This window comes from Limanda limanda, chromosome 3, assembly GCF_963576545.1.
Source record: "Limanda limanda chromosome 3, fLimLim1.1, whole genome shotgun sequence".
In the NCBI taxonomy this organism is placed as follows: domain Eukaryota; kingdom Metazoa; phylum Chordata; class Actinopteri; order Pleuronectiformes; family Pleuronectidae; genus Limanda; species Limanda limanda.
This window is the reverse complement of record NC_083638.1, coordinates 3,190,497-3,216,696: the sequence shown is the minus strand read 5'-3', so window position 1 is coordinate 3,216,696 and position 26,200 is coordinate 3,190,497. Positions and strand designations below refer to the sequence as shown.

At 42.1% G+C, this 26,200-nt stretch overlaps 2 protein-coding genes across 2 annotated transcripts; both read right to left on the bottom strand.

The window, feature by feature from the left end:
* Positions 1-13,883: 13,883 nt before the first annotated feature.
* Positions 13,884-17,615, bottom strand: foxr1 (forkhead box R1). Its single transcript, XM_061067594.1, has 7 exons — positions 17,495-17,615; positions 17,206-17,298; positions 16,707-16,860; positions 16,150-16,243; positions 14,477-14,604; positions 14,018-14,250; positions 13,884-13,906 (listed from the first exon to the last, which is right to left on the bottom strand). Exons 1-7 carry the CDS (start codon positions 17,613-17,615, stop codon positions 13,884-13,886), a joined length of 846 nt encoding a protein of 281 aa, XP_060923577.1.
* A 691-nt stretch (positions 17,616-18,306) lies between these two features.
* Positions 18,307-25,826, bottom strand: LOC132998094 (V-type proton ATPase subunit d 1). Its single transcript, XM_061067589.1, has 8 exons — positions 25,636-25,826; positions 22,963-23,134; positions 21,775-21,953; positions 21,561-21,640; positions 21,063-21,140; positions 20,700-20,876; positions 20,461-20,538; positions 18,307-19,400 (listed from the first exon to the last, which is right to left on the bottom strand). The coding sequence occupies exons 1-8, from the start codon at positions 25,760-25,762 to the stop codon at positions 19,239-19,241; spliced, it is 1,053 nt and encodes a 350-aa protein (XP_060923572.1). The 5' UTR covers positions 25,763-25,826; the 3' UTR covers positions 18,307-19,238.
* Positions 25,827-26,200: the final 374 nt, after the last annotated feature.

The following is a 26,200-nucleotide window of genomic DNA, read 5'->3' as shown; positions in this document are numbered from 1 at the left end:
CCCCCGAGGACGTTCAATAAAGGTAAATTATATCTTATCTTTAGAAAACAAAGGAAGACATTTTTCCCTTGAAATTACAACATGTATTAAATTAAAAACTCGAGCAGGGATTGATCTGAATATTAATTAACATTTCAACAGTGAGAAGGTTTTAGGCTCTGAAAGGAAAAAGGATTTCCATGTTCATCGGCCTCTTCTGTCTCTTCACGTGATCTCAGACTGGATCCATGAGATCAGTTCCGTGTGAGAAACCAGATCATCTGTTTGTCCGTGTTTATGACTTTGTGTTTGGGCTCCACGTTCTGCTGCAGTATCAGTAAGTGATGGCTCTGGATGATGGATAAGAAACCAAACATGTGACGCACAGCACTGAACATTCATGCTATTATCAAAGTGATTTCTTAAAGAACAGACACAGATTGAAAGAATAATAAATGAGTTCACGGGACAAATTGAGTCCAAGCCGAGCTTTTGTCTTTAAGGGACTTTTAAAAAGAGATTTCTGGTCCAATGGTGTTTTATTAATTGTGTGTGTGTAAATCAATGGTACTTACAAATCCCTTTGGAATCAGGCTACCGGTTGAGGCCTATTGTAAATATGGTTAATTTACAAGCCCACATTCATAACCACAGGGCCTCCCTCGCATCCTGGGTTCAATAACTCTGGATGGATATCTGAGGTGAAAGGATTCTGAACTGGGGAGAAGCCGTGGTCTGTGCTGTGACTGCGTGAAGTTCAGATATGAGCAGCAGCCTGACGACGAGGCTGAAGCAAGAAGGATCTGGATCTGGTTTCTGTTCGCCAGCTTATGAATAAGATATGTCAGCTCGGAACAGGAGCAGCTGCTGGAGGCGCCGAGTCGATCTGCTGCGTCCAGAGTGAAGCTCAGGGCCCCAACACCACCCTGTGTGTGTGTCTGTGTGTGTGTCTGTGTGTGTGTGTGTTTGTGTTCAGACACTCAGATTAGAGACTCCGCTCCTGAACACAGAGACCCAACTGGAACTTTTCCCTCTGAAAAGAATTCTCTTCATCCAAAACACACAGCTGTGCATTAGGTCACCCAGGCATTTCCAGCCAACACTGATTTACACACACACACACACACACACACACACACACACACACACACGCACACACACACACACACACAAATCCCACGGGAGGTTCAAACACTCACAAACACTCCTCAAATCGGTTGCCGTGGTAACACTCCCACAGCACTTAACACAGCTCGGTCTGAGGCTGATGGCAATCTCAATAACAGACAATGAAGCAACATTAAAAAGTTAATAACTGTTCAAATCTTTCACTTATTCAACATGTTTGAGTAATTTCCTGATTTAAAGCCCAGTGATTATTTCTCTGTGAGGTTGTTTTCGTTGTTTCGAGTCGAATGTTTCCACAATAAATTCAAGTTCTCAAATTCTCACATACAAAGGATTCACAGGAAACGATGCTGGATTTAAACTGTTTTCACGATTTGATTTATTGCTTCATGTGATTACAAACATTTCGACTAACTACTTTTCCATATTTTCCATCAGTGGATTATTCATGTTTTCTGTGAAGGAGTGAAGGGACGAGATGGAGTGATGTTAAATATCATGTATCATAAACAATGTGGTCTGGACTTTGCTCCGGGTCAGACTTGGGGGTGGAGCCTATAGGTAGATCTCCTCGTCTTTCCAAGTTTACGTCTTCGTCTTCTACGTGTACTGTTCCTCTTCTTCATCCGGAGATACTTCACATTAGCGTGTTCATCAAACATCATCAACCGACAACTCCCTCGCTGTGAATCCTCAAGATAATCTCCTGCTGTTTTCTTACATGGGCTCATTCGGACATTCACAGGAGTTTTTACTCTGGGCCTGGCAGGAGATTTTACTGTTTTACTATTTCTTCTATCTGCAAATTGCTTTCGGAAACATTTCCAACTCGAAACATCCTCCTCTGGATTCTCTCCTGTGCTTCACTGCTTTGTTCCTTCTTTCCTCAGTGAGGTCCACAGCCGTGTCACTGTTTAACACGTTTACCAGACAATCTGATGACCTGAGTCTGGTCCTGAAGGTTGCAGATCCAGTCTCGGCTCCGCCCCCGTCAGTCTCTCACTGCAGTAAACACTGCCAGCTGTCCCATAAAGACGGCACCAGGCGCAGGAGACCCGGTCCAGACGGATGAGGGAATGGATTCAAGGTGAGTGACGTCAGGGAGGAACTCGAGGAGGCTGAGGCTGCTGGTTTGCTGGAGGCGAAAGAATGTCTCAGGAAAACTTTCTTTGTTTCAGTATAACAAGCTTTTTTTTCAAAATAAAATAAGCAAGAGTGTGGAAAATACAGACTCACTTAAATATTGACTTTAATCACCGTCCTTCTCTGCCAATGCAGTTATTGTTTTTTCTCACTCTCTCGTCCTGACAGTATTTTCTTGTCAGATGTTGCGGTAAAAAAGACGACCTGGTGAGATCATGTGTTCACTGTTTCCCTAGCAATTCATAAAAATAAAATACCTGAGCGGCTGCGCAGCTCGGGAGCAGGATATGAAGTCTGAGCGTCAGGTTTATAGAACCTCAGAGGGTGAACAGCTCCAGCTGATTCACACAGAGTCCGTTCGTGATCACATCCGCGACAGAAACTCAAATCTGACGTCAACTTTTCCAGAGCTGAAGGTGAGAATGAACCAGACTCTGATTTCAACTTTGGCTGTCGGCTGTTTTCTTTCCCTGTATAAACTACCTTGGATCAACAAACAGTGAATTAAATAAGAACCAGTAGCACCACAGTGGGTTGTAAACGTCTCTAAGGCAGCTGGAGGGTCAGAGCTCAGATTTTAGGGTTCGTCAGATCAATCAAGTTTGAGCTCAGCGGAAAAGTCCGGGGTTGAATGTCATGAATTCAACACAAAGCAAAGCATCATGGGAAACATCTTACTCTGTGATGGCTGATACAGTTCAGTGTGTGTGTGTGTGAGTGTGTGTGTGTGTGTCAGCAGCAGGCCTGTGTGTGACAAAGTCTGCCACCTGGTGTACATTTACCAGTACTGCATGTTAAAAACCAGAGAAACTCAGTGAGTTCATTTTCTCCCGAATTCGTATCATTATTCATTTGGTTTGGACCCAAAATTAATAAAGTTTGTTCATCTAAAAGTTAAATTTATGACACAATTTATGACATAAACTTTCATTTAGTTTATACCATCATGTTTTGCCTTTTTAAAAAGGCATAAATAAAATGTATTTTCCCAAGAAGCAGCTGCTGGTTTTGTTAATTTCAAATATTTATATTAAACAAACATCTGGTTGTTACTGGGAGAGGAGGTCTGGTGCACAGGTCACCAGTCCACCACAGGTCTCATATAAAACATGAAAAAATACACAAATAAATACAAATATATTTTTAAAGTTTATTGATTAAAGGCGCATGTTTAAAAGCACGAAAAAAATGTCATTTTTGAGTTTGTATTTTTACCAAAAGTCCCGAATGCTACTTCACAGACTCAAAGTGACGTCACCAGCACAAGATGGCAACTGTACATAAATGAGGACATTTTATCTTCATTTATGTACAGTTGCAGTTACAGTCGTGTTCCATCTGTATTTGTGCAATTTGTTTTATGAAGTCCTGTTTTTCCTAAACCTGCTGACTGCACTGAAATAACACAGATCCACGACGTAACATAAACAGACTGAAATGATGTCATTCGGCCAAAACACACACACACACACAGACACACACACACACACACACACACACACACACACACACACACACACACACACACACACACACACACAGCCGCCAGCTTCATTAAACACAATCAGATACGAGTTTCTCCTTCGTTCGGTTTTAAATACGGAACAGATCTGAACTTCTATTAAATTAGAGTTTGTTTTTTTATCTGTGTCCAGAATCAGAGAGTGAGATCTTCTCTTTCGTCACAGACATTTAACTCCCAAGATAGCAGCGGTGTAATGCCAACGCCTGTGTGCGTGTGTGTGTGTGATTTGTGTGTGTGTGAGTGTGTGTGTGTGTGTGTGTGGCTGCAGTGAACGATCACTGACAGGCAACAGGTTCATCTCCAGTGTTTCCATTACAACACGGCGGGAGCTGATCCCTGCCTCCATCTCTACTTAACTCAAATGAACAGCTCAGTTTCAGAGCGACCAACAGTCTTCAGCTGAAGCTACTAAAAGTTTTTTTAAGGAAAATAACTTCTTCTCACTTGATTTATATCTTCAGCGATCTCAGAGCTCAGCTGACGATGTCTGGGCCACGCCTCCATCTTCTGATAGACGCACACTATTTACGGCCGCACATTTCTTTTATCACACAAATGTTTAGTTTAAAAAATCTAGTTTATCAACCCACCTGCAAATGAATGCAGATACATTTAAAATCCGATTCTAACGCAGATTCTAACGTAAACATTTTGCAGTTTTTTGTCTCAATCTGTCGTATTTAGAGTCAAATAGACCATTCAGCACTATTTGCATTGGGGCATCATGGATACAGTTTGATTGACAGCTCTTACCGTACAACGGGTGCGGGTCGCAGGTGTAGGTGGGCGTGTTGTGAGCTCGAGCCCCAAGTCAGGCTCCACCCCTCGCTTGTCCTAATATGGTTACTTCTGGTTTCAAGAAAACCAAGATGGCGCTGGACAAGAGATATCAAACTGGAGGCTTGAGACAGCAGCTCTCAATTTTATTTTTATAAGGTTTTTATCTAATGTAATGATACACAAACCGATATACACAGCTTATATGTTGGTTTTAATGAGCAGAACATGATATATGAGAGAATCACTCGTTAATTACAAAGATGAGATGGAAGATCAGATTGAGTTTGCGTTGCAGATAAAATTCTAGAAGAAGTTTCATCGAAGTCTTCCGTAAAATACAGTTTAACATCGAGCATCTAAAGACTCAAAACTCAAACTGAGTCATTGGACAGAGGTGGGAGAAGCAGAACATTCTGTTGGTGCTGATGGTCGTTACTAGAAGTAACAAAGGAAGTTCCTTGTCTCTGAACAGTTCCTGATCTCGACGCTGCCTTGCTTGGATAAGGTTCCACAGTGCCGCTGCTCCAGGGGGCAGACGGGCAGGTCAGGGTACTGCAAGTCGGCTCCGTTCACCCACAACCATTCACCGGCCAGGAAGCGAAGGCCCGTCCACACCTGAGGACAAGAAACAACCGATAAAGCTCCATGGATGACACACGCTGCAAAACCTTTTCCCAACTGCCCTCCGTTGTAAAAGCTACAAAACAAGGTCGAGCATTGCGCTTCATACAATTGATTTTTTAACCATTAAAAAAGGGTTATAATAATATCTCGCCCTTGGTCCGATGACTGTAGAAACAAATCAAACAAATAAAAGAGACGACCCGAACATCAAAACACTGTTCCAGCAAATCAGCAACAAGGGCCTTCATGCTATTGTGAGATAGAGATCTCTGAATCGGAAACAGCGATTCCCCCATGAACGGTCATCAACAGTGTGCTCATCTTTGTTGGAGCGATTTTTATTAAAAACGTGGATCGCCAGTTACATCTCAAACGAGTTACTATCATCATTCCTATGCTAACGAGGGAGGATGAGGTGAAAAAGACACTTAGCCACTGGAAATGGTAACGCCGCTATCTCCCAGGACGTTTTGCCCACAAACATTCTCTAAATAGCGCACAAGTGAAAATTTGAAATCACAGAAGGGCTAAAAAACTAAGTTTAGGTCTGTGACGTTTTTCAACAATGGAGAAACCATCAGGAGTCGCCTCCAGATGGCGCTACGGGCCCGGGTGACCACACAAAAGGACCAAATATCCTCCAAACCGGCAGCAGCCAATCACGAACACTGGTGCTGCAGCGGTAAAACTCTGTGTTGGACTATATGCTTTTTTTCAAGGGCAGGTGTGGCAGCTGATTTCTGTTGTTGAAAACGAAGTTTGTATTTTGTCGACCTGCTATTTTTGTCACACCGCGGTGAGATCATGTCTTGTTTTGTGTTTTTTGTCACGTCATTTCCGGTTTTATTTTGAAAAGTAACTCTCCTCTCGTTTCAGGTCACTTGCCCTTCGTCATGTGTCACCGGTCTGATCGTCTCCCCCGATTCCTGATTGTGTCCACCTGTTCCCTTTTCCCCCATGTGTTCATATAGTCTGCGTCTCCCTTTGTCTTGTGCCAGTGTGTCGTCTTTAGTCGTCATTCCAGCCCGTGCCAGAGTTACTTAGAGTCATAGTCGTTGTTTTTGCTTAGCCTCGTGCTTATAGATTTACCTCAGTGAGTGATTATTCTTTGTAGCCTTTTTGTTTCAGTGTTTAGTCTTAGTTAGGTTATAGAATGAAGCTTTGATTTTCCTCCCTTTGGAGCGCTTTTGTTTCATTGCTATTTTTGTATTTGCAGTATTAAAAAAGCGTTTTCCTCCTTTTTGGAGCGACTTTATTTTTTGTACTATAGTTTCCTCTGTGTGGAGGTGTGAATAAAACATTCTCCGAACACATCCGCTCTGCGTCTGAGTCCTGCCTTTCGCCCGGCCTGACAGTTTTTAGTGGCACCCACCTCGTCAGTGTGGGCCTCTGCGACCCTCCTCGTCATGTAGCTATGTTCCGATCCAGGCTGCATGCTGACCAGCTCGTGGTTCTTGGCTCTGCAGTATTCCAGCGCCTCCTCCCACGTCTTGCTCTCATTCACCACGACCACGTTGTCCTGGAAGCAGAGGACGGGGTAGCGGAGGTTGCAGTCTGTGGCGGACATCTTTTTACTCACAGAGGACATGGAGGCACAGTCACCATTGTTGTTTCTCGGCTCATCTGAGGACCAACCTCTGTACTCCGACAAGCCTCTGCTCCACTTCCATGCTCCCTCTGCAGGACAGAGGGGGAACTGTTTATTTTAGGTTAGAAAATTGATGAAATGAACGGCAATAAACAGCTGCATCCACATCACTTCATGTTCATACTGCTATAGATATGCCTGGTTTCCACATCAACTGAGGAGTTTTAGAGCTGCTAAAATGGGGACTTTTGGAAACGATTAAGTGGACACAACAGCTTTCTGATAGGGTAACTAATTATAACGTGTTTTAAGTTAAATAAATACATCTATTCACCTCAACACTTTCTAAACTTCTCATGTCCGCAAGGATTTTCAAAGCTTTCATTAAGAAGTAAAAGTGGCCGACTTGAAGGCGCTGGGATCTTTTCTTACACCAAGCAGCACCAAGGGTCTTTGCTAGCTTTATGTCATTCTCGATTAATGTCTGAATAACAAATGTCCGTGCGTCCATCTGAGCACATATGGGCGTCGTCAGGCACTTAGACACATGGCTATCGTAGGGCGACGGGAAGTGAACGTACGACCAATAAAACCTGGTCTGAAGTCATTAGTGCCGTGATTCACTGTGGTTTCAACAGACAGATTATCAGGTGCAATATTCTTTCATAGGCGAGGGCAGAATGTGCACAGTCTGTTACAGACAGCAGCAGAAATGGAGCAATTATCAAATGGAGCTGTTAAAATATCAATCTGCTATTATATAGAAGGACAGATGACACTGTAATTGGTTTATTATGTGTTGTGCTTACGGAACACACCCGTGATTAGTTTAGTGAAGCACTTCTGAAACATGCCAGGGATGGGGTTTTTTTTGTGACTCATCCTAAATGCGGCCGCTCCATGAGCTTATGTAAAATAAAGAATAATTAAATAATAGTTGGAGGACTAAGTTTGTAGCACAAGTTTCTTACAATAAATACAAGCTAGCTTCCTCCAGAGTTTCTCTTTCACACATGAACAACGCAGCAGTGGATGAGTTCCAGTTTGTCCACTGAAACCATTAGAGTGGAAACATGGCTGGTTTGTGTTTTACCGTCTCGGTGCAGTCCCGTCCAGACAGGAAAGTCCTCTGAGAGTTCAACCTTCTCAAAGTTGGAGCTCTCTTGGAAAGTTGCCAGATCGGTGTGTTTGTCCCTGCAGTAAATCTGGGCCTCCCACCACGTCATGGACTGAAGTTTAAATTCATAATGGTAATGGGTGTTGTGGGGGTAGTGACAGATGAAGAAATAATAGTGGTCACACTTCTTTGAGTGAAAACTTTGAAGAGAAAAAAAAAAAAAAAATTGAATTACAGTGGAGAAATGTGATGCATTCAATCACTTTATTCTTTTGTACATTATTTTATCTCTCTGGATTGGTTGTATCAGATTTGATTGTCAAAGTGATCTGCGACGAAGAATTTAAAATCAAAGTTTTTCATCAAACCAAACAGAATTATTACTGTTCACGCGTGTGGTTTATATACAAATTTGAGTGATTAACTGAACTGCTGTTATTTTTTTTTATTTAAGTTTACATCTTATCAAAATAAAAGCTCTGTTATTCAGATTGATATCAGGCATTACTGCCACAAGACGAACGTTGTGCGTTTAGTTTCAAGAAACCCTGATGAAAAGAAAAGGATTCCATCTAAATCTTAATTCTGAATCCAGGACTGACGGATTTGATCAGTACTGAATAAAATTAGATGCACCAGACACATCACATGTCAAACACCTCCTGCATAGAAACTGTTCAGCAGTTAGAAAACACAACCTCACCGTGTGATGTCGTCAGAAGCAACATAGGCACAGCCATGACTCCAGCCAGGTTCCCAAGCTGCCCAGGGCCTGAAGTTGGATTCATCTCCGTTCGACCAATGCCAGTTTCTCTCAGAGTCTCTGACCAGGCCGATCCATGATCTATAATCAGTAAGGGTCAGACCCTCTGTATCCTCCTGTGAAAACACGATGGCCAAGTCACGATTGTTGTGGCTGTTTGGAGAAGAAGAATCAAAGTTGGTATTCGCACAGTGACGAGCCAGAACACACGAAAAACTAAGTGACACCAACAGCAGCGGATGTTTTCAGACGTGAGGTTTTACTCATTTTTTACATTTTCCTTTCTCCTGTTTTTCTACATCCTGGACGATGCAGTGATTTATTTACATGAACCAGTCAGTCAGTCTGCGTCCATTTTAAACTACAACAAGCTCAGGCTCCATATCTCTCAGTCTTCACCTCCCGTCAAAGGCTGCCAGTTTATTTTAAGATTGATTTTAAGATTCTTTTAAAAACTTTTAAAGCTCAGCACGGTCTGGGTTAAACAACGGAGTCGTTCACGTTGTCCAAATTCTCAAAACTATGATGATAGATCTTCCAATCAATAATTCTCAATCGAGGCTGGTAACTAAGGCTGGTAACTAAGGGTGGGAACTGAGGGTGACCAGGGCCCTGAGAACATTAGACATTTTCACTGTTTTAAATGTATTGCTTAAAACATATTTTCTTTACAAGACATACTTTAAATACTTGATTTAATGTGGTTTATTTTTACAATTTTCTTTGATGTTATCCTTTTTAACACTTTCTTAATTTTACACTAAAGCTTCCCTTTGAATAACTGATTTATTTGTCGCTACACGTTACAGGGAACATGAGTATCACAGGTTACGTTTAAAAACAACCTGACACATCCACGTAACAAAGAAACATAAACCAGTAGGTAGCCATAGATGAATAGAAGCATTTGATTGCTTTGACAATGATGTGACTTAAAAAGAGAAGCTCACTCTCTGCAGTAGCTCTGCGCTTCCTCCCAGGTGCGATGATTATCTTTGTAATAATTATAGCTTGTCCTCAGCACTTGTCCCAGTCCAGACACTGCAGGAGTGCAGAGGAGGAGGAGGAGGAGGAGGAGGAAGGGTCCAGAGAGGCCGCTCTTCATCATCACGATAACACTGCCGGACAGAGAGCATCATTGTGTTATAAAACCATGCTTCTGTGTGTAGTGAGGTTAACAAACACACAAACAAAGCAACACAACTATTTTTACATCCTCAAGCAACCGCTGCTCCTTGAAGGAAAGTTACAGAAAGTAGACAGGTGAAGAGTTGTTCTGCGTCATCAAATCTGATCTGCAGAAAGGAATTTGGAAACGTAATAATGCAGCTGCACTGTCAGACCCTGGTGGTGTCATCGATCCTCAGTGTCCCAGCGTCTCCTCACAAGTACATCAAGATCCCACTGCCTATCTCAACCTTGGATCCTTTGACTCAAAATCAAAAATCTTCCTCTGACTTGACTCTGTCCCGTCAGTGAAAATCAGAAAATAAAACAACGCATGCCAAGTCACGAAATGAATACAACTACGTGAACAAACTCCTACATTCTTCGGACCGTAGCGAATCTTTGCCAAACTTTTAGGACAAATTCTGAGTCGTGGACCCAAAGATCACCTGAGGAAGCCCACGGCCAATCACGCCCCGGAATAAAAGGTTACGAATTCACACCTGGATTCATCTTTTGGTCGTGATATATAGTCTACTCCTGTATGACACTTCACGTATCACTTTTCTATGTGAAAGGTTTCTCCTCATTTTGACCCTGCTGCTGCAACAAGTGATTTTCTAAAGCATAGGATCAATAAAACGTCTTAACCTGCTAAAAACAGCCAATAACAGACAGAGAGGCGTCGGTCTGTGTGGTTACCTGAAGTCTCCAGTGATGATCAGCCGCTGCTGCTCGATCAGCGTCTAGCTTCAAGCTGTACAACTCACTGCTTTGTATCAGGACGTTCATTTGACTAGCAGACGCTCACAGGTCAACTATCTGCTGCACAAACCATTTGACTCTTTGCAAATGAGCCAGAGATTTACCTGCAGACCTGACACAGTGAAAACATTACGACAAGAGTTGTGAGTCGCAGGCAAATGAAACCTGCTGGGGGGGGGGGTGTTCACTCGCCCAGGTCACACGAGGAGATGCAAGGCGTCGGCAGGAAAGTTAGAAAACGCTGTTTGGGTTTCAGCTGTAAAATAAATCATGTTTATGCCATTAATTTTTGAGGGAGGTGAGTTTAGGAGACTGTTCCAAGAAAAGAAACTGAACTCACTGAGTCTACATTTAGTTTTTCTCAAAAAACTCCGTACAGACAGGATTTTTTATGTCGAAAGTTAATAGTTTATCATGTAACCAGTCACTTTTAATATCGGTATTGCACAGATACTCAAACACGTTTATATCTCATACGATAAATAGCAAGAAATTCAGGTTGAAAATGCTGAATTGTTTTGTTTTTCCAGCTTTTTCCATCTGTTTAGTTCCAGAAATCTCTGTATGTGGCTCGAATATCATCCTGTTGGTTTAACACTGAAGAAGTGCAGGTCTGAATTTGTTGCCATTTGGACACGTGATCAAATATTAATAAAGTTTGAACAAATGGGCGACCAGCGCTCGGTAGCGGTCAGATAAACTCCAGCCGCTGACGACAACTGGATTCGAAATCGCTAAAACATCATTTTGATAATTACATTTTATAAACAAGTAGTTTACTCGAGTTCAGCTTCTGTGTAGTTTAAAAAAAAATGCAATTGAGCTGGATTTTAAACATTTGTTCTCATTTATGTGTTGGGGAAGGCCCAGTGATCTGACTTAGAACAAAGAGTCGTAAAACCTTAGACTCGCTTCAGGAGACCCCTTACATTTAAAAATCCAGCATGGGGCCCTTATCTCCATGTGGCAGCAGGTCACTTCCTGGGTCCCCACTGTAAGCCCGCCCCTGGGGGCCAAATCCTGACAACTCAATTGGCTGGAGGGCCACACTGACCCCTGACCCCTCCTCCCAGGGGGGAGTCACCTGGAACATGACTTAAAAAGGCTGTGCTTCCAGAAACCTCTCTCTTTCCTCCGATGCTGACGTTCCCACCAGGCCCTTTTGGGTCTGCCCAGAGGTTCCAGCAAACTTAAGGAGGGAACTACTTTTCTCTTTGTCCTCTTTTTCACTCCAGCACTGACGTTCCAGTTAGGCCTCCTCAGGTCTGACCAGAGGTTCCCGTTGCTTAAGGAGGCAACAAGATGTTTGTTTCAATTCATTTCATTCATTTATTCTTTTATCTTAGTCGACGTTTTTATTTTGAAAAGGACCTTTCCTGTTTTAACTTGGAAAGATCAAACAGGAAATTGCTCGCTGGACGATCTCAAACTGTTTCATTTTCCCCACGGACTTTACTTTTGTTTTTCCAACGATCTACAAACGGTTTCAAACCAGCCGTCCCCTGCAGAAGCGCGACGTTCATCCCGCTGAAGAGTAAGAGGCAATCCACTCCGTTCCTGTAGACCAGCACGTTCTCCGCTGTTACAGAAGAAGACGAAGTTTCATTCCGTCAAGACAGCACGAATAATTCGCTTCCTTTTCCGGTCCAGCGGCCGAGCCCGGAGCTCCGCTCGTGAGAGAGACCATGTGATTCACTGGCCCCCGACACATTCGCGCAGGCACATCGCGAGGGTTGTACAGTAAGAGACTTGATTATCTGGGCAGATACGTAGCATATTGTTTAATATTTGATTGTATTTGTTGCGAGACCGCTGAGTCTCATTGTTTAACCGGCTACTACGAGCCGCTACTTCCGGTTCATTTCCGGGTTTTGTTTAGTGTTTGAGCGCCGCGAGGAAAGCCTCCAGCCACACTGTTAACGTCTGTGTTAGTCTGCAGTGAGTTTACCGATCAGAACCTCAGCCCACAATGTCCGCTTGGGGCTGAGGGGTGAATCACTGTTAATCTATCTCTGGCGTGTTTTTAAGAGCTTCTTTGAACTCTCCTCACATGTTTTCTCTCTCTCTCTCTCTCTCCTCCTAAACCGACCTATACACACTTCCGATCTGTATTTATAATACAGTTCATGTCACATAGTTAAATCTATGCTTAGAGAGGCTGAACACATCTGGAAACCATTCGGCCCCCAAAGCCAAGCAGAGATAAGAATTCTCTTTGTCTGAAATTTCCTTTGTGTAATTCATCTGGCGACCACCATTGTGAGTTCCGACCACATGGTCATTAACATATTCTCCATTTTGGATAACGTTAAGTTAAACCACCATCTTGATTCTATTATTGCCACGCCTTCTCTCCCTCTCTCCTCCTATTCTGGCTCTAAATTCATAACGGCTCCGCCATCTTGTTTTGTAGTCAATCCGCCATTTTGAGAGTTTTTAGGCCTTGATTCCACGAATCATGATCGGCCTCCATCTTAGATGTGATGTCACTACGTGACTGCGTCATCGCCACGCCCCTTCTTTTTCTCTCTCTCTCTCTCTCGCACACACACACACACACACACACATTGATAGACACAGACAGATACACACACACAGAGACACATAGATGGACCAGAGGTTACATGCGTGATCTAAATTGTGATAAGCTGCTGTTGTTATCTTTGAAATATGGGAGTTTGTTAAAATGATAAATCATTAAATAACACTAACTTTATTTCACATACACACATAGACACACACACACACAGAGACACTTTGACACAGACACACAGAGACAGACATACATAGGTAGACCGCAGGTTTTACATGTATTTTCTGAATTGTGATAAGTGCTGCTGTTATGTTTAACTTTGAAATATCGGAGCTTGTTAAAATGATAAATCATTGAATAACATTATAACTTTATTTCCCCTTTTTAATAAATACTTTTGTAATTAAAGTATCTGTAGTCTGTGATTATTTGTGCATAAGTGTGTGAATACAGCTGGATTATGATTGCCTGTGCTCGCCCATATGATTTTCTACCAACGTCGATATCTGCAACAAGAATCCTGTATCAGTAAAGTAATAACATGTAACATAACTGGATGAAAGAAACGTAGGAAAAAGCAGCTCCAACAAAACCAGACAAACACAAATAATGAATTTATTCAAAGGGACGTTAAATTAAATATCTTCACCTGAATCCACTTTTTTTGGTAAATAAATCAAAATATTCCTCATGGATCTTCAAATATTAATGTAAATTAAATAAGTTGCAAGAGAACATTCTGCATGTTTGGCTTTATTATGCATTATGCTTCTAGAGTAAACTCTGAATTATATCTGAAACAAAGAGAAAAGACACCATTAGTAAACATCGTGACTAGAAATCTTAGTCACAGAAGATGAACCCTGAGTTTCCCTCCCTCCCCCCCCCCCCCCCCCCCACCTCACCCGGGTGTGACATGCTCCTCTCCAGCTGCTTGGACGACTCGCCCGTCAGCGTCCGGACCTCGTCGTGCAGCCGCCGCTGGCCGTCCAGCGTCAGGTGCCAGAAGCACGACTTCCTCTTCTCGTCTCGGCGCAGCTGGTTGCAGGTTTTGCGGAAGCTGTTGCTGAAGCACAGGTTGTGTCGGATGGTGTTTTTCCAGCCGTCCGGAGCCGTCTGAAAGAAGGGGAAGTGCTCCCTGGAAACAGAGAGAGAGGAGCCATGGTGCAACATGTTAGAATCCTGCAACTCCCCCATCAGAGACGACACACAGGTTCCTTAAAGAGTTCTTTCCTAACAGCCTCTTCTAAGATGTCTGATTGGGTTCCTTCCAATCGGTAAACAGAATGAAAACTGGAAAATCTCCTTGCGCACGACCTTTGACCTTCACATAAAACCGTTTGAACACACGATCACATACTGACCTGATGAAGTTGTAAATCTGCTGGACCTTCAGGCTCCCGCTGTGGCTGCTGTTGAGCGCCAGAGCGATGAGGATGCAGTAATTCACCGGGGGGCGGGGCCAGCACTCTGGCGTCAGGTTCTTACTGTCCTGCAATAAAAAGTTGAAAAATAAAACCCATCACTAATTCCCTCTTGCGTTGTGTGTGTGGATTTATCTGATGACATTTCCAGAGCACTGGAAGAAACGTGCAAGACGCCGCCGTCACGGCTCAAACTAACACGAGATCTTCAGGAAAGTTTTAACTTCTCAACAGACTTTGAAATCACGCTTTGAAATCAGCCTAACCATTATCATGTCTGCGTGTTTGCTCGGTGGTTTTATGCCACCTGTGCAGTTTTAGTCAAAAGAAATTTTTCCCAGACTCATGAAGTCACTTGACCTTTGACCACTGAATTTAAATCAGTTCATGAGTCCAAGTAACAACTGGTTCTCTAGATCAGGGGTTCCCAAACTTTTCAGCCTGCGACCCCCAAAATAACGGTGCCAGAGACTGGGGACCCCCAACGACACTGGAGGTGGTTTATAATGTTGCGCACAGCCACGCACATGCACTATGCGTGCGTGCATGCTTGTGCATGTCTGCTCAGGTAGCCTCTCCTTCTCCGCTAGCCTGTCCTGTTCCTGTGGCCTCCTCGATTTGGTTGGTATTAACCAACGTTTCATTGTGACTTTCAATAATTTTCAGCTGCTTTCCAAAAGAGTTTTGGCCAGCTACCGTGTGACTGGTGCTGCTGTAAATTGAACTGTCGCTAACCTGTGTCGTAAGATAAAAAAAGAAAATGATTTTTTTTGTGGAGGAAAAAAAGGGGAGAAAAAGGAAAAAAACTGATGGGAAATGTGTAGGCTATTTTATTTAGTGACTCTTATTTTGAAGAGGGGTTTTACCGGAAGGATGTGCTGTACTAAACGGCTGCTATGTCTCCTGTGTCTTCTTTAGGCTGAGGCCTTATTCAATACAACAACTAAACGCTCGGCTACAATTGCATGGTTTTATTCTAATATCATATGTATATATTATACAAAAAAAAAGAAATAATTGTATTTTTTTTTGGAATGCATTTCGAGACCCCGCCTCTGTGTCTCGCGACCTCCACTTTGGGAACCCCTGCTCTAGATACAGATTTGAGATATCATCTTCCAGAGGTCACCTTAACATTAGAGCTAAATCTAATCAATTACAAATTTGAAAACATCATCTCAAGGCGTTCTTAAGATCACAAGGCAAAGTCAAAGTCCTAGGGACCTTAACCTTTGACCTCCAAATTATAATCAGTTCATCCTTGAGTCCAGTTGAACACTTGAGCCAAATTAGAAGAAATATTCTGAAGGTGTTTATGATATTTTGGGTTCAGAAGAATGAAACCAAGCGCAGGATCATAACAACGAATCCACTTCATCAATCCTGTCTTCGAGTTTGTGTAGCAAAGTATTTTGTTATTTTTTTGCTCAATTTAATTAGTGTCATCACAATTTGATCCACATATTGCTGACTGCTGACTGCTCATCAGTCACAGTTAGCTCACGGCCGAAAAATAAATAAATATAATATTTGTAATGAGTTTTTAAAGATATAAGAGCATGTGCGGCTCCTCACTGAGTGAACCATGAGGATCACAGGTCTGGGGTCCTCACCCTGACTTTGGTGGTCCTCCCCTTGCGCCTGCTCTTGGCCGGTCGACGGGAGACGTCTTCATCCTTGATCTTGAAAACACTTTGTATAAACAGTCTATGGTGCAGAGTGAAGTTAGAAGACTTTGTGTTCATCCTGCCTGGTGACGATATTATTAATCAATGCTGAAGATTCTTTCTTACATGTGTAGTTAAATGTATGTAAAAGTTTGAACGATTCACTGAACTGATGTTATTTTTTCCCAATCTTCAGACCCAAGTTCACAACTTTTCGAAATAAAAGCTACATAATTCAGCTCAATATGAAGCAAACTCGATACTCTACATCCTCAGGCAATTAACGATAAACTGATAAGCTGATGAGACGAACGCTTTGTGAGATACGTGTTCCACATAGAGACAGACTGTGGAATCAGTGGCTGGATTTCTACATCTCGCAGAGTAGATGCAGGTGGAGGCAGGTTCTATTCTGTGAAGCTCAGAGAGCAGAGTGAGAACTGAAGGACTGTACCATGTCCTCAGTGGAACCAGGCTGCTGCAGTTCCTCCTGGAGAGCAAACACCTGTGGTTTGTCTGCAGGACTCAGCAGAGACGTTTGGTTTTCCTCAGCAGGTTCGCAGGAAAGCTGATGATCTGCTGCACTCGGTCCGTGTTGCATCGGGCAGACGATGTTTGGATTCACCAGCAGCCACGGACTCGGCTTCACAAAGGTGTCTGACGGACAAACAGAGAGAAAACATGGCTTTTAATTTGATTTTTATTCTCATCAATACATTTATTTTAGACCTGATGGGACAAAACCAACAAACAAACACTGAGCCACGCAGAACAGGATTCTAATAAATGGAAGAGTTACGATAAATACCTTTTAATGGAACAAGGCACATTAACAAAATAACTGAAGCAGATAATTTAATTTAAAATAATAAATAACAGTGGACTGAACAGGAAAAAACCACAATCACAGTGTGACCTCTGTGAAAATGTTCCATGAATTAAAGTTTCTCAAACAGGAAACATGCTTTTGAATCAGGTCGCCTTTTCTTCCTCTCATCTTACCCGAGGTCTTATCGTAGAAAACAAATTCATCTTTCCTCCTGGAGGCTCTGACCGACGGCCTCTGCACCACGTACTGGTCCACCAGTTTCTCATCTGTCAGCCACAGTGAAACACACACATCACAGGTTTTCCACATTTGAACTTTAAACTGCTGATTCAAACTTTAAACGTATTTTTCTTCCTGGATGCAAATGTGAAGTGGAACGTGTTTATTCTGAATCTTCTCTGTGATAATCTGTGTTTCTGTCCTCTGTTGTTTCCTCAGCCAAACAAAAGAAAATCTCGTCACCGTGGTAAAACTGGTCGGAGATGGTTGCCAGTTTCAGCTCCTTGTCCAGGTCCCAGTCTGTGAGGCCCACGGTGCCGTGCAGGTCAAAGAGCCGAGCGCTGGTTTTCAGATGAAGGGTCATGTCTGGATGTGTTGGGTTCAGTGAGAGAAGCAGCAGCAGATCTGAGGAGCCGCAGGTTGGATCCCAGGCCGGATCCTGCAGCTGCAGCTCAACAGCCTGATTAGACTTCATTAAACCTGAAGAGCGTTCAGCCGCTGCTGGGACACGTGAACGTCTCGAGTCCCCACATCAGAATAATATAAAACTTTGTGTTCCATACGTTCAACTGAGTCTTAATCACGTTTGATCAAATGAATACAAAACGCCTGGTGCCACAAAACTGAGCTTAATTGGCACCAGCTGAGATAGTGTGTGGATCTTCATTCACAAAAATTAAAGTTCAGATTTTTGTGGCAAAAAGCTTTTTTTAAATGATCTTTATTTAAACTCACAGGGAGCTTTCTGCTACCAGGGGATTTTAAAACTATTTTCATTTCATACAGACATAATGAGTCCTGCTAAATGCAGAACTTAGGGGCGTTTCAAGGGACTTTGGGGCCCGGGGCAGAAGGGACCTGGGGCCCCTCATAGAACTTAACTGTTAAACGAGCTGCAGCAAAACATGTAAAGATTTCAAATGCTGAAATTTGCCACAGTGGAAATATTTAAAAGAATTGCATTCTTCTTATTGATTTTCTACTTACTTTTATAAAAACTGGGTACTGTAATGACACTTTATTTTCTTCAACTCCCCAGAATAAATCACTGTTTCAGAGTCATTTCTATAGACCTGCGTTGGTGCAGTTTATTTCTTCAACCACATTTACAATAGACATTTCACAAGAAACAGAAATAAATCAATACATCATTTTTACAGCATAAGAAAAACAAAATCATACAGTCATCTTTAAATATCTATTTATCTTCTTTTAATATTTTAAACATTACGTTTGTCATATACTCGCAAGATTTTACCTCATTCCAGCACGTTAACTGACAAACTTCACACAGGAACAGAGACGTCGACCAGAAGCTCCTGTTTTTCTTAAATCTAACCACAATCCAGGGCTCACACACTTCACTTGTTAGGCTTCGGGGGAGTAAACCACAGTAATGACCAAACATGCCGACAAAACCTCGCACACAAAAAAACAGAAATAAATATGTTATATAGAGACTGACACCGAGCGAAGGAATGTTTTCATGTCTGAAGGTGAGACGATGCTGATTGGTTGAAGTCGTTCAGTTAATTCAACTTCAGCTCGTTCATGTTCCCGCTCATCAGTCTGATCACAGAGAGGCGGTTGGTGTTCGAACACCACAACAACACACTGTGTGTCATCGGGTTTAGAGAGTGAGAGGCGACTGTTTGAAAGTCAAATCAGTCGCCTCCTTTCCCTTGTGAGCTCATTGAAACAAGCACCAACCACCTGAGCCGATTTTCCTCTTGTTAATCTTTGTATTTAAGTTGATTTTACTTTTTATTTTTTTAGCAACACTGAGCCTGACTGGGAGTCACATGACAACAAACAAACTCAGGCGTCCAGAACCAATTCGCACCTACGAGTGAAGAATGGACAAAATTTAGCATCAATCTTTAACACCAAGCTGTGAGCGGAGACGCTGTCAAGACAAAGACTGAAGGAAATGCTGATGGGAGGAAGAGGAGGAGGAGGAGGATGGAGAGAGGGAGGAAGAGAAGGCTTAGAAGATGGGAATGTAGTTGTCGATCTTGGCGCGGTGCCGCTGGGCGATGCACTCTGCGATCCACACGATGTTCCTGCACTCCTGCTCCTTCAGCTTGACGTAGGCGTAGAAGACGCTGAAGTGGAACTGGTTGAGGAAGGCCAGCTTGTTCAGCTTCACCTGAGACGCAACACGGGGACAAGTGCACGAGGAGATGAAGTACACAACGAGCACCGAGCCTACAATCACAAACACACACCTTCCACAGCAGCAGACACGTGTCAATATGTCTTCACCCATTGTTCTGCACAACCAATTCAGTGCCCATTTTAAAACACACACATTGTCCACGTGTCTATTGAACTCCCGGAATTTAATCTGTCAAATATCATTAACTTCACTACTGTACTTGACCCTTTGAACAATCTTTATTCAAATAAGAGCCTCAGCAGCAAGTGTGTTAGTGAAGGAGGAGCAGTCGTTCTAAAATGCAAAGTCCGGGACTTAACATCGGAGACGGACAGCGGGACGGCTCCTTCGCCTCCTTCATGTTAGCGAAGGCGACATGGACGGAGCTAAAAGGTCCAAGTAGCAGATTGGGTCATTTATTTGCTTCTTATAACTTTTGATGATATAGAAACGGGCTGAGACGTCATGATTGACAGATGAGATCAATGCTACATTAGCATGCTAACAGTGACAAAGCTAACTTTACCGGACAATCATCAGGTGCAATGTTTACCATGGCCACCATCTTTTTTTTTTGCGTGTTAGCACGATAGCACGTCAACACGCTGGTCTGGAGCATCGAGTGTTTGTAAAGATCGACGACATGACAGCTACCAAAAGTGATGCAAAACCATTTGACTGCCCCCTAGAGGCACGCTGCGGTACAAGTCATAAACCCTGGCTTCTGCATGTTAGTGGATGGGACATGGACGAAATAAAAATGTCAGAATTACACACTAAGAACATATTGTCAAAGATGGTGTCTGCCGTTTCTGGTAATTCTTATCAAATTTATACGTGTTCCATGTGTTTGGTTTAAATTATTCAGGCATCGATCAGTGGAGTCAGGCTCAAAACCACGATCACTTCTCCACAGGCTCTGGCTCCAGATGACTACAAGATAAGATGGCCACCTCTGTATTATGGCTGTTTTGCACAATGGGAGCGAGCAGGGAATCGTCGTCTATATTTACAGTCGACATGAATCGTGTGTGATGATCATGTGTTTCACCTCGTGCTCGAAGAAGCGATCCTCCAGTGTTTTGTCTCCAGGGTTACTGCCGGCGCCTTCAAACAGCAGCTTGTACTCCTGAGGACGAGGACAAGTTCAGACACAGACTTATGATTCAAAACAAATGAGGCTGGATTCACTTTTTCTGGTGGACTGTACGAAACCTACTAATAATAACATCTCAGGAGCTGCGGTTTATGTTGAAATGCTCTGCTGATGTTTACAGGTTTTGGACTTACAGGATAGAAATCAGCAACGGCCTTGACCTGCTCGTAGTCGTCAGCGCGGGCCAGCTGAGCAAGGCCTTCTGGGTAAAGCTTGCCACAGTGGGGGAAGAGCTTGGCCCGGTCCTCCTTGGACAGCTCGGTTCCGAACGAGTTGATGGTGATGATGAAGGCTCTCCTGTCGGCTTCGAACTGAGGCACAGAAGAGAAGAACAACCTGAACTGAGACTTTCATCCACAGACAAAACACGCTGAGCTCATTTCTATTGACGAATCCACCTGTGAACTTCACGCCCGCTGCTGCTGCTCATACATAAACTCATAAATAAACTACGAGGGAAATGTAAATTCATCTGTAGGAGCAGGGCAGAGACTCACCTCCAGAATGGGACACATGGTGTCGGCTGTGGTTCCTCCGAGGTTAGAGCAGAACTTATAGAACGCCTCCAGATAAGCCTGAAAGGTCGAGGCACCAAATGAAGGAAACTCACACAACAATTACAACGATAATAATAATATAATAATAACACATGTTCGATCCTTTAGTGTTTTCAAAATCCCTTTACACAACACATTAAAATTAAATCAAATTGTCAGTAAAAATAGCTTATTATTAAAAATATGATCTCAGTGGTGCAACCAACACGTTTTATATTAATTACACAACATATTACAAATTGCAAAGTTTTGAATCTTCCAGTTTTTTGTGGGGGATCTTTAATAATTTATATATTATTTCTAAAAATTGTTTTATCTCATATTTGTCTATTTTCTCTCAATAAAATCTACTATATCTCTTAATTGCATTCCACATCATCCTGCCTCGGCTTCTGTAAAGCTCTGAAAGTACTTCACAGCGATCATAGGATGTTTTACCTTGTATAGTGTGTTACGAATGATTTCAATGTTCATCTCGTCCAAGTCCTGTTCAGATATACAGTCCTGGAAGAACGCAGCTGAAAAGAACATTTACATCAAATCAACGGAAGGTTACTCTGAATGATTCTACAAGCTTTGGTGCGTCTCTTGTTCAGGACGACTCAGTTTTTACACTGTCTTAGGAAGCGTGAGTTTGTATGGAGCCACATACCGAGGGGCGTGTCCACCAGGATGGCGTTGTACAGCTCGGCGGGGGTCTGGGCGATGTTGACCGCCTCCATCTGCTCGAAGCTGCCCAGCGGGTGACACTTGGGCACCAGCTCCGAGATGGCCCTCTGGTGCAGAGTGCCCGTGATCAGCAGGATGACGTTATCGATCATGTAGCTGTACCTGAGGAGGGAGCAGGAGAGGATTTGTCGAGACAAAGATATAAAGAGTCAGATCATCTGTGTGGAGTAAGATCCATTTCTTCATTTCTGTTTTTTTTGTAAAATGAACATTAACATTCTACCAGCATGGAGCGATTGTATACCATATATTCATATTAATTTCCCTCCACTGGTTTAAAATAATTCCACTACAATGTTAAACAACTTGTCCCTGTAACACAAAGCTAGAAACAAGAATGTGAGAAGAGCTGATTCCTCCCCCACGGCCCAACATGCTCCTCAGATTCCATCAAGCTGCACACACACTCCTCGATGTCTATCCTCTGAATTACTATCTGTAAAAACTATAAAACTGTCACACAATCCTGATCTGGATTAACACCAAACGTTAATGGGTTCTTCCCTGAACTGCAACACATCCTTCCACCAAGTGTAATCCTGCTAACAGTCAGACTAGAAGACATCTGAGGGCACATATCTCTCACCACGTCAAAGCAGCACTTCCCATTAATTATCCAAACTGCAGTTTCATAATGAAGCCAGAACATTTGAGACTTCTCATAATGACTTAAGTGGTGTCTGACTTGGTGTTTTGCTGTGTTGTGTAGCCGTGTGCAGAGCTGATTGCCACATGCTTGCAGTGTAGTCTTAGTCATAGCTACAGCTGAAGTTGTGTTACTGCTTTAATGCTGTTTTCTCTCATGTGAGCACGAGTCTTTCACTCTTGAGTCTTTGTACCTTTCACTCACAATCTATAACCTGTGAGAGAAGCGTGTGCATCCAACCCACTACCACCTTGGATTGAATGAACTCTGTGTGATCAACGCAGACAAAGTGAAACCGAATTCCTAGATCCGGCCTTTCATCTGGATCTGGACCCAAATTGTATTAATTTCCACCTGAACCAAACCACATCCTTCTGTTTCCTGGTTATTCAGGAAGTATTTATTTGTAATTCTGCTAACAGACAGAGTGGAAACACAACGATATATTTATCGCCCTAAGCTTACGTGATAAAGTCCATGAAGCTGGCCAGTGGCTCGTAGGACTGGTTCCTCATGTGGCGAAACTCCACCACCATCTTCTCCTTCAGCTTGTCATCGATGACGGACACGGTCAGAGGAGACGCCTCATTGGCCAGGAAGCTGCCGTAGTCCGTGCTCTGCAGGTGCAGCTTCAGGTCTGCATTGGACACACAATCAACATAGAAATTACACATGATTAGAAAGTTTCTGATCATTCCTCGTCAAACAAATTCTTATTTAATGTTTAGGCACAGCAGGGAACTTTTGTTATCTCCCTTTGATTGTTTGAGAGTTGTTTCTAAAAACCTGAGCTGGAACAAACTTTTATTCAGAAGGTGAATGCAAAATGTGGAAATGTGCCATTAAACAAATATAATTCAGTTAAAATAAAGAGGAAATGTAAATATTTACTGGGGTTAAAAAAGATCAACATCTTTATAAATAAAATAATCACAACCAATCGAAGTAATTCATGCAAACGTCACAACCTCAGGCTTCTTGTTGTCAATTTAAGCTCAAGTCCATGAAACAGGAGAATAAAATATATTATGTATGTTGTTGTTTTGAAAACTCACTCATATCATTGTACTCACCAAATTAATTCCTGAGATTTTAAAGCCAAAAAGAATCAGCAGCACTTCCCATTCAAGGAATGTTTACCAACAATCAACCAACGATCAGTAATCAAGAAATTGTGGTTTAAACTTTGAAAATAAAACCAAGTTGAAATAAACCTGAATATCTCTCTCTCTCTCTCTCTCTCTCTCTCTCTCTCTCTCTCTCTCTCTCTCTCTCTCTCTCTCTCTCTCTCTCTCTCTCTCTCTCTCTCTCTCTCTCTCTCTCTCTCTCTCTCTCTCTCTCTCTCTCTCTCTCTCTCTCTCTCTCTCTCTCTCTCTCTCTCTCTCTCTCTCTCTCTCTCTCTCTCTCTCTCTCTCTCTATAATTTAATTGATTTGAATCCATCATATTTCATTGTCTGCTATTTTATACGTTTTGTCAGATTTTGCACTAAATATACCTGTCTCCTTGCACTGTGTACCATGTACAACACTCCGCTCCATATACACTTACTTCACATCATATGTGATGTGTTAATATAAACCATATTGATATTATATATAATTTTATACAATAATATTGTCTTTTGCACACTTTGTCTACATATTCTTACACTCATAGTATATTATATTATCAATTGTATAGTAAAATACTTATATTTATACCTCTACTATATATCATATATTATATCATACTCTCTGTATATTCTTTGTATATATAAGTCTATAAACACATATTTATACATGTGTACATGTTATTATTATTATTATATATACTGTTGCTGCTGCCATTATTACTATATACTGCTATTATATTGGTATAATTACTATGATATATAAATATATATTATGTTATATTATATACTATATATACACTGTACTATTTTTATATACTGTGTAACAATAACATAACCATCATATCATCAGTAGTATTACCATCATCTTGCCACTGCACCTTATCTACCTATTTATATTTATCTTGTGTTTCTGTTTTTATTTTTTCTACCTCAATATTTTTTATTTTATTCTATTGTATTGTATTTTATTGTATTCAAATATACCGGCTGCTATGACAACTTAATTTCCCTTCAGGGATGAATAAAGTAATCTATCTATCTATCTATCTATCTATCTATCTATCTATCTATCTATCTATCTATCTATCTATTTCAGGATCATTATCAGCCATTTTTGAAGCAGTAATACTGGATGAAATATTATAGAAACAAGTTCGGTTGATAAATATGATAACAATTGAATATGTTATAATATAATAATCTGCCACTACACACAATTATCGTTCACACTTGGTGTAATCAGTGAGAATACATGTCCTGTGTGGCTGATGTGATGTTTCACTCGGTGGGTTTGGTGAAACACATTTTAAATACATATTGTTGTACAGAATGAATACACAGAGATGATCTTCTGCAGGTCACATGACTGTCGCACTGTAATAACTACAGTTTATTGCAGTAAGGTCACAGATAGCTTGATCGTCACTGAAGCTCAAGCAGCTGAAACATGTTCCCTCACAGTAAAGGGAACCAAGTAAAACCTCTTCCTGCCTCACTCACACTTCCTCTTATGGAAGAAAATCCCCATTATGATCCATAAACGACACAACACTGGGGTTAGCTGGGGTTAGCATTATGCTAGCTGCTGCAGCTCAGCGTAAAGAACGACATTTTAACAATAAACAATAAAACTACAACAGATGACTGATGTCAGACTCGATGACTGGAGGAGTTTAATTCACCGTAAAACCCAATGTTGTGTTGTTATATGTTATTACACGATTATACGCACAGGAGCTAACCGCTAACACCAGCTGGGGTTAGCATTATGCTAGCTGCTGCAGCTCAGCGTAAAGAACGACATTTTAACAATAAACAATAAAACTACAAAAGATGACTGATGTCAGACTCGATGACTGGACGAGTTTAATTCACCGTAAAACCCAAATGTTGTGTTGTTATATGTTATTAAACGATTAAACGCACAGGAGCTAACCGCTAACGCCAGCTGAGGTTAGCCCGTCGGATTAGCCCCCGGTTAGCTAGCTTAGCATGCTAGCCGCTAGCTGTTCCCTGAGCTCTCACCTTCCAGGGTCTCGCACTGGACCAGGTTCAGGTAGTCCCCCTGGGACAGGATCCCGGCCTTGAAGCCCCGGACCAGCCCCTCCAGGTACCCGTTGTCCACGTTGAAATACAGCTCGGAGAAAGGCATCCTGTCCGGCGTCAGATCCGAGTCCGCTGCGGGAGGAAGAACCGAGAGGCTAGCGTTAGCATCAGCTGACTGGAACCACGTGACCGTCACCTGATCCGCTGTCACTGCATCATGTACAGTGTCAGAGAAATATAATATATATATGTTAAATAATAATATATTAAATCTGAGCGTCACTGAAGAAGAGGAGTTTATCTGTGGTAACTAAACAAGCTCAAACTGGTTTAGAGTCAACGAAATAAAACATTTAAAAATATAGCTTTTCAGAATTTTAGATTTTTTTTCTCAACATCAATATTTCATTTAAAATGTGAGAATAACTTAAATCTATTAGGAGCCGGTGTGATTCTACGGTAATAATACAATTAGCATTGGTTTTGAGTCAGTGGGTCTAATATGGAAGAAAAATGTCGAGAAATCTAATTTTTTAAATACATT

Excerpts from the sequence above, each read along its gene's own strand:
- foxr1 (XM_061067594.1), bottom strand. The coding sequence starts at position 17,615 with ATGACCCTTCATCTGAAAACCAGCGCTCGGCTCTTTGACCTGCACGGC. Across the intron at positions 16,244-16,706 it reads CCTGCAGACAAACCACAGGT|ACTGTTTATACAAAGTGTTT; the intron begins GTTTGCTCTCCA and ends TCTGCACCATAG. Across the intron at positions 13,907-14,017 it reads GAGGAGCATGTCACACCCGG|ATATAATTCAGAGTTTACTC; the intron begins GTGAGGTGGGGG and ends TCTTTGTTTCAG.
- LOC132998094 (XM_061067589.1), bottom strand. The coding sequence starts at position 25,762 with ATGCCTTTCTCCGAGCTGTATTTCAACGTGGACAACGGGTACCTGGAG. Across the intron at positions 21,954-22,962 it reads AGCTTCATGGACTTTATCAC|GTACAGCTACATGATCGATA; the intron begins GTAAGCTTAGGG and ends CTCCCTCCTCAG. Across the intron at positions 19,401-20,460 it reads ATCGCTTCTTCGAGCACGAG|GTGAAGCTGAACAAGCTGGC; the intron begins GTGAAACACATG and ends GTTGCGTCTCAG.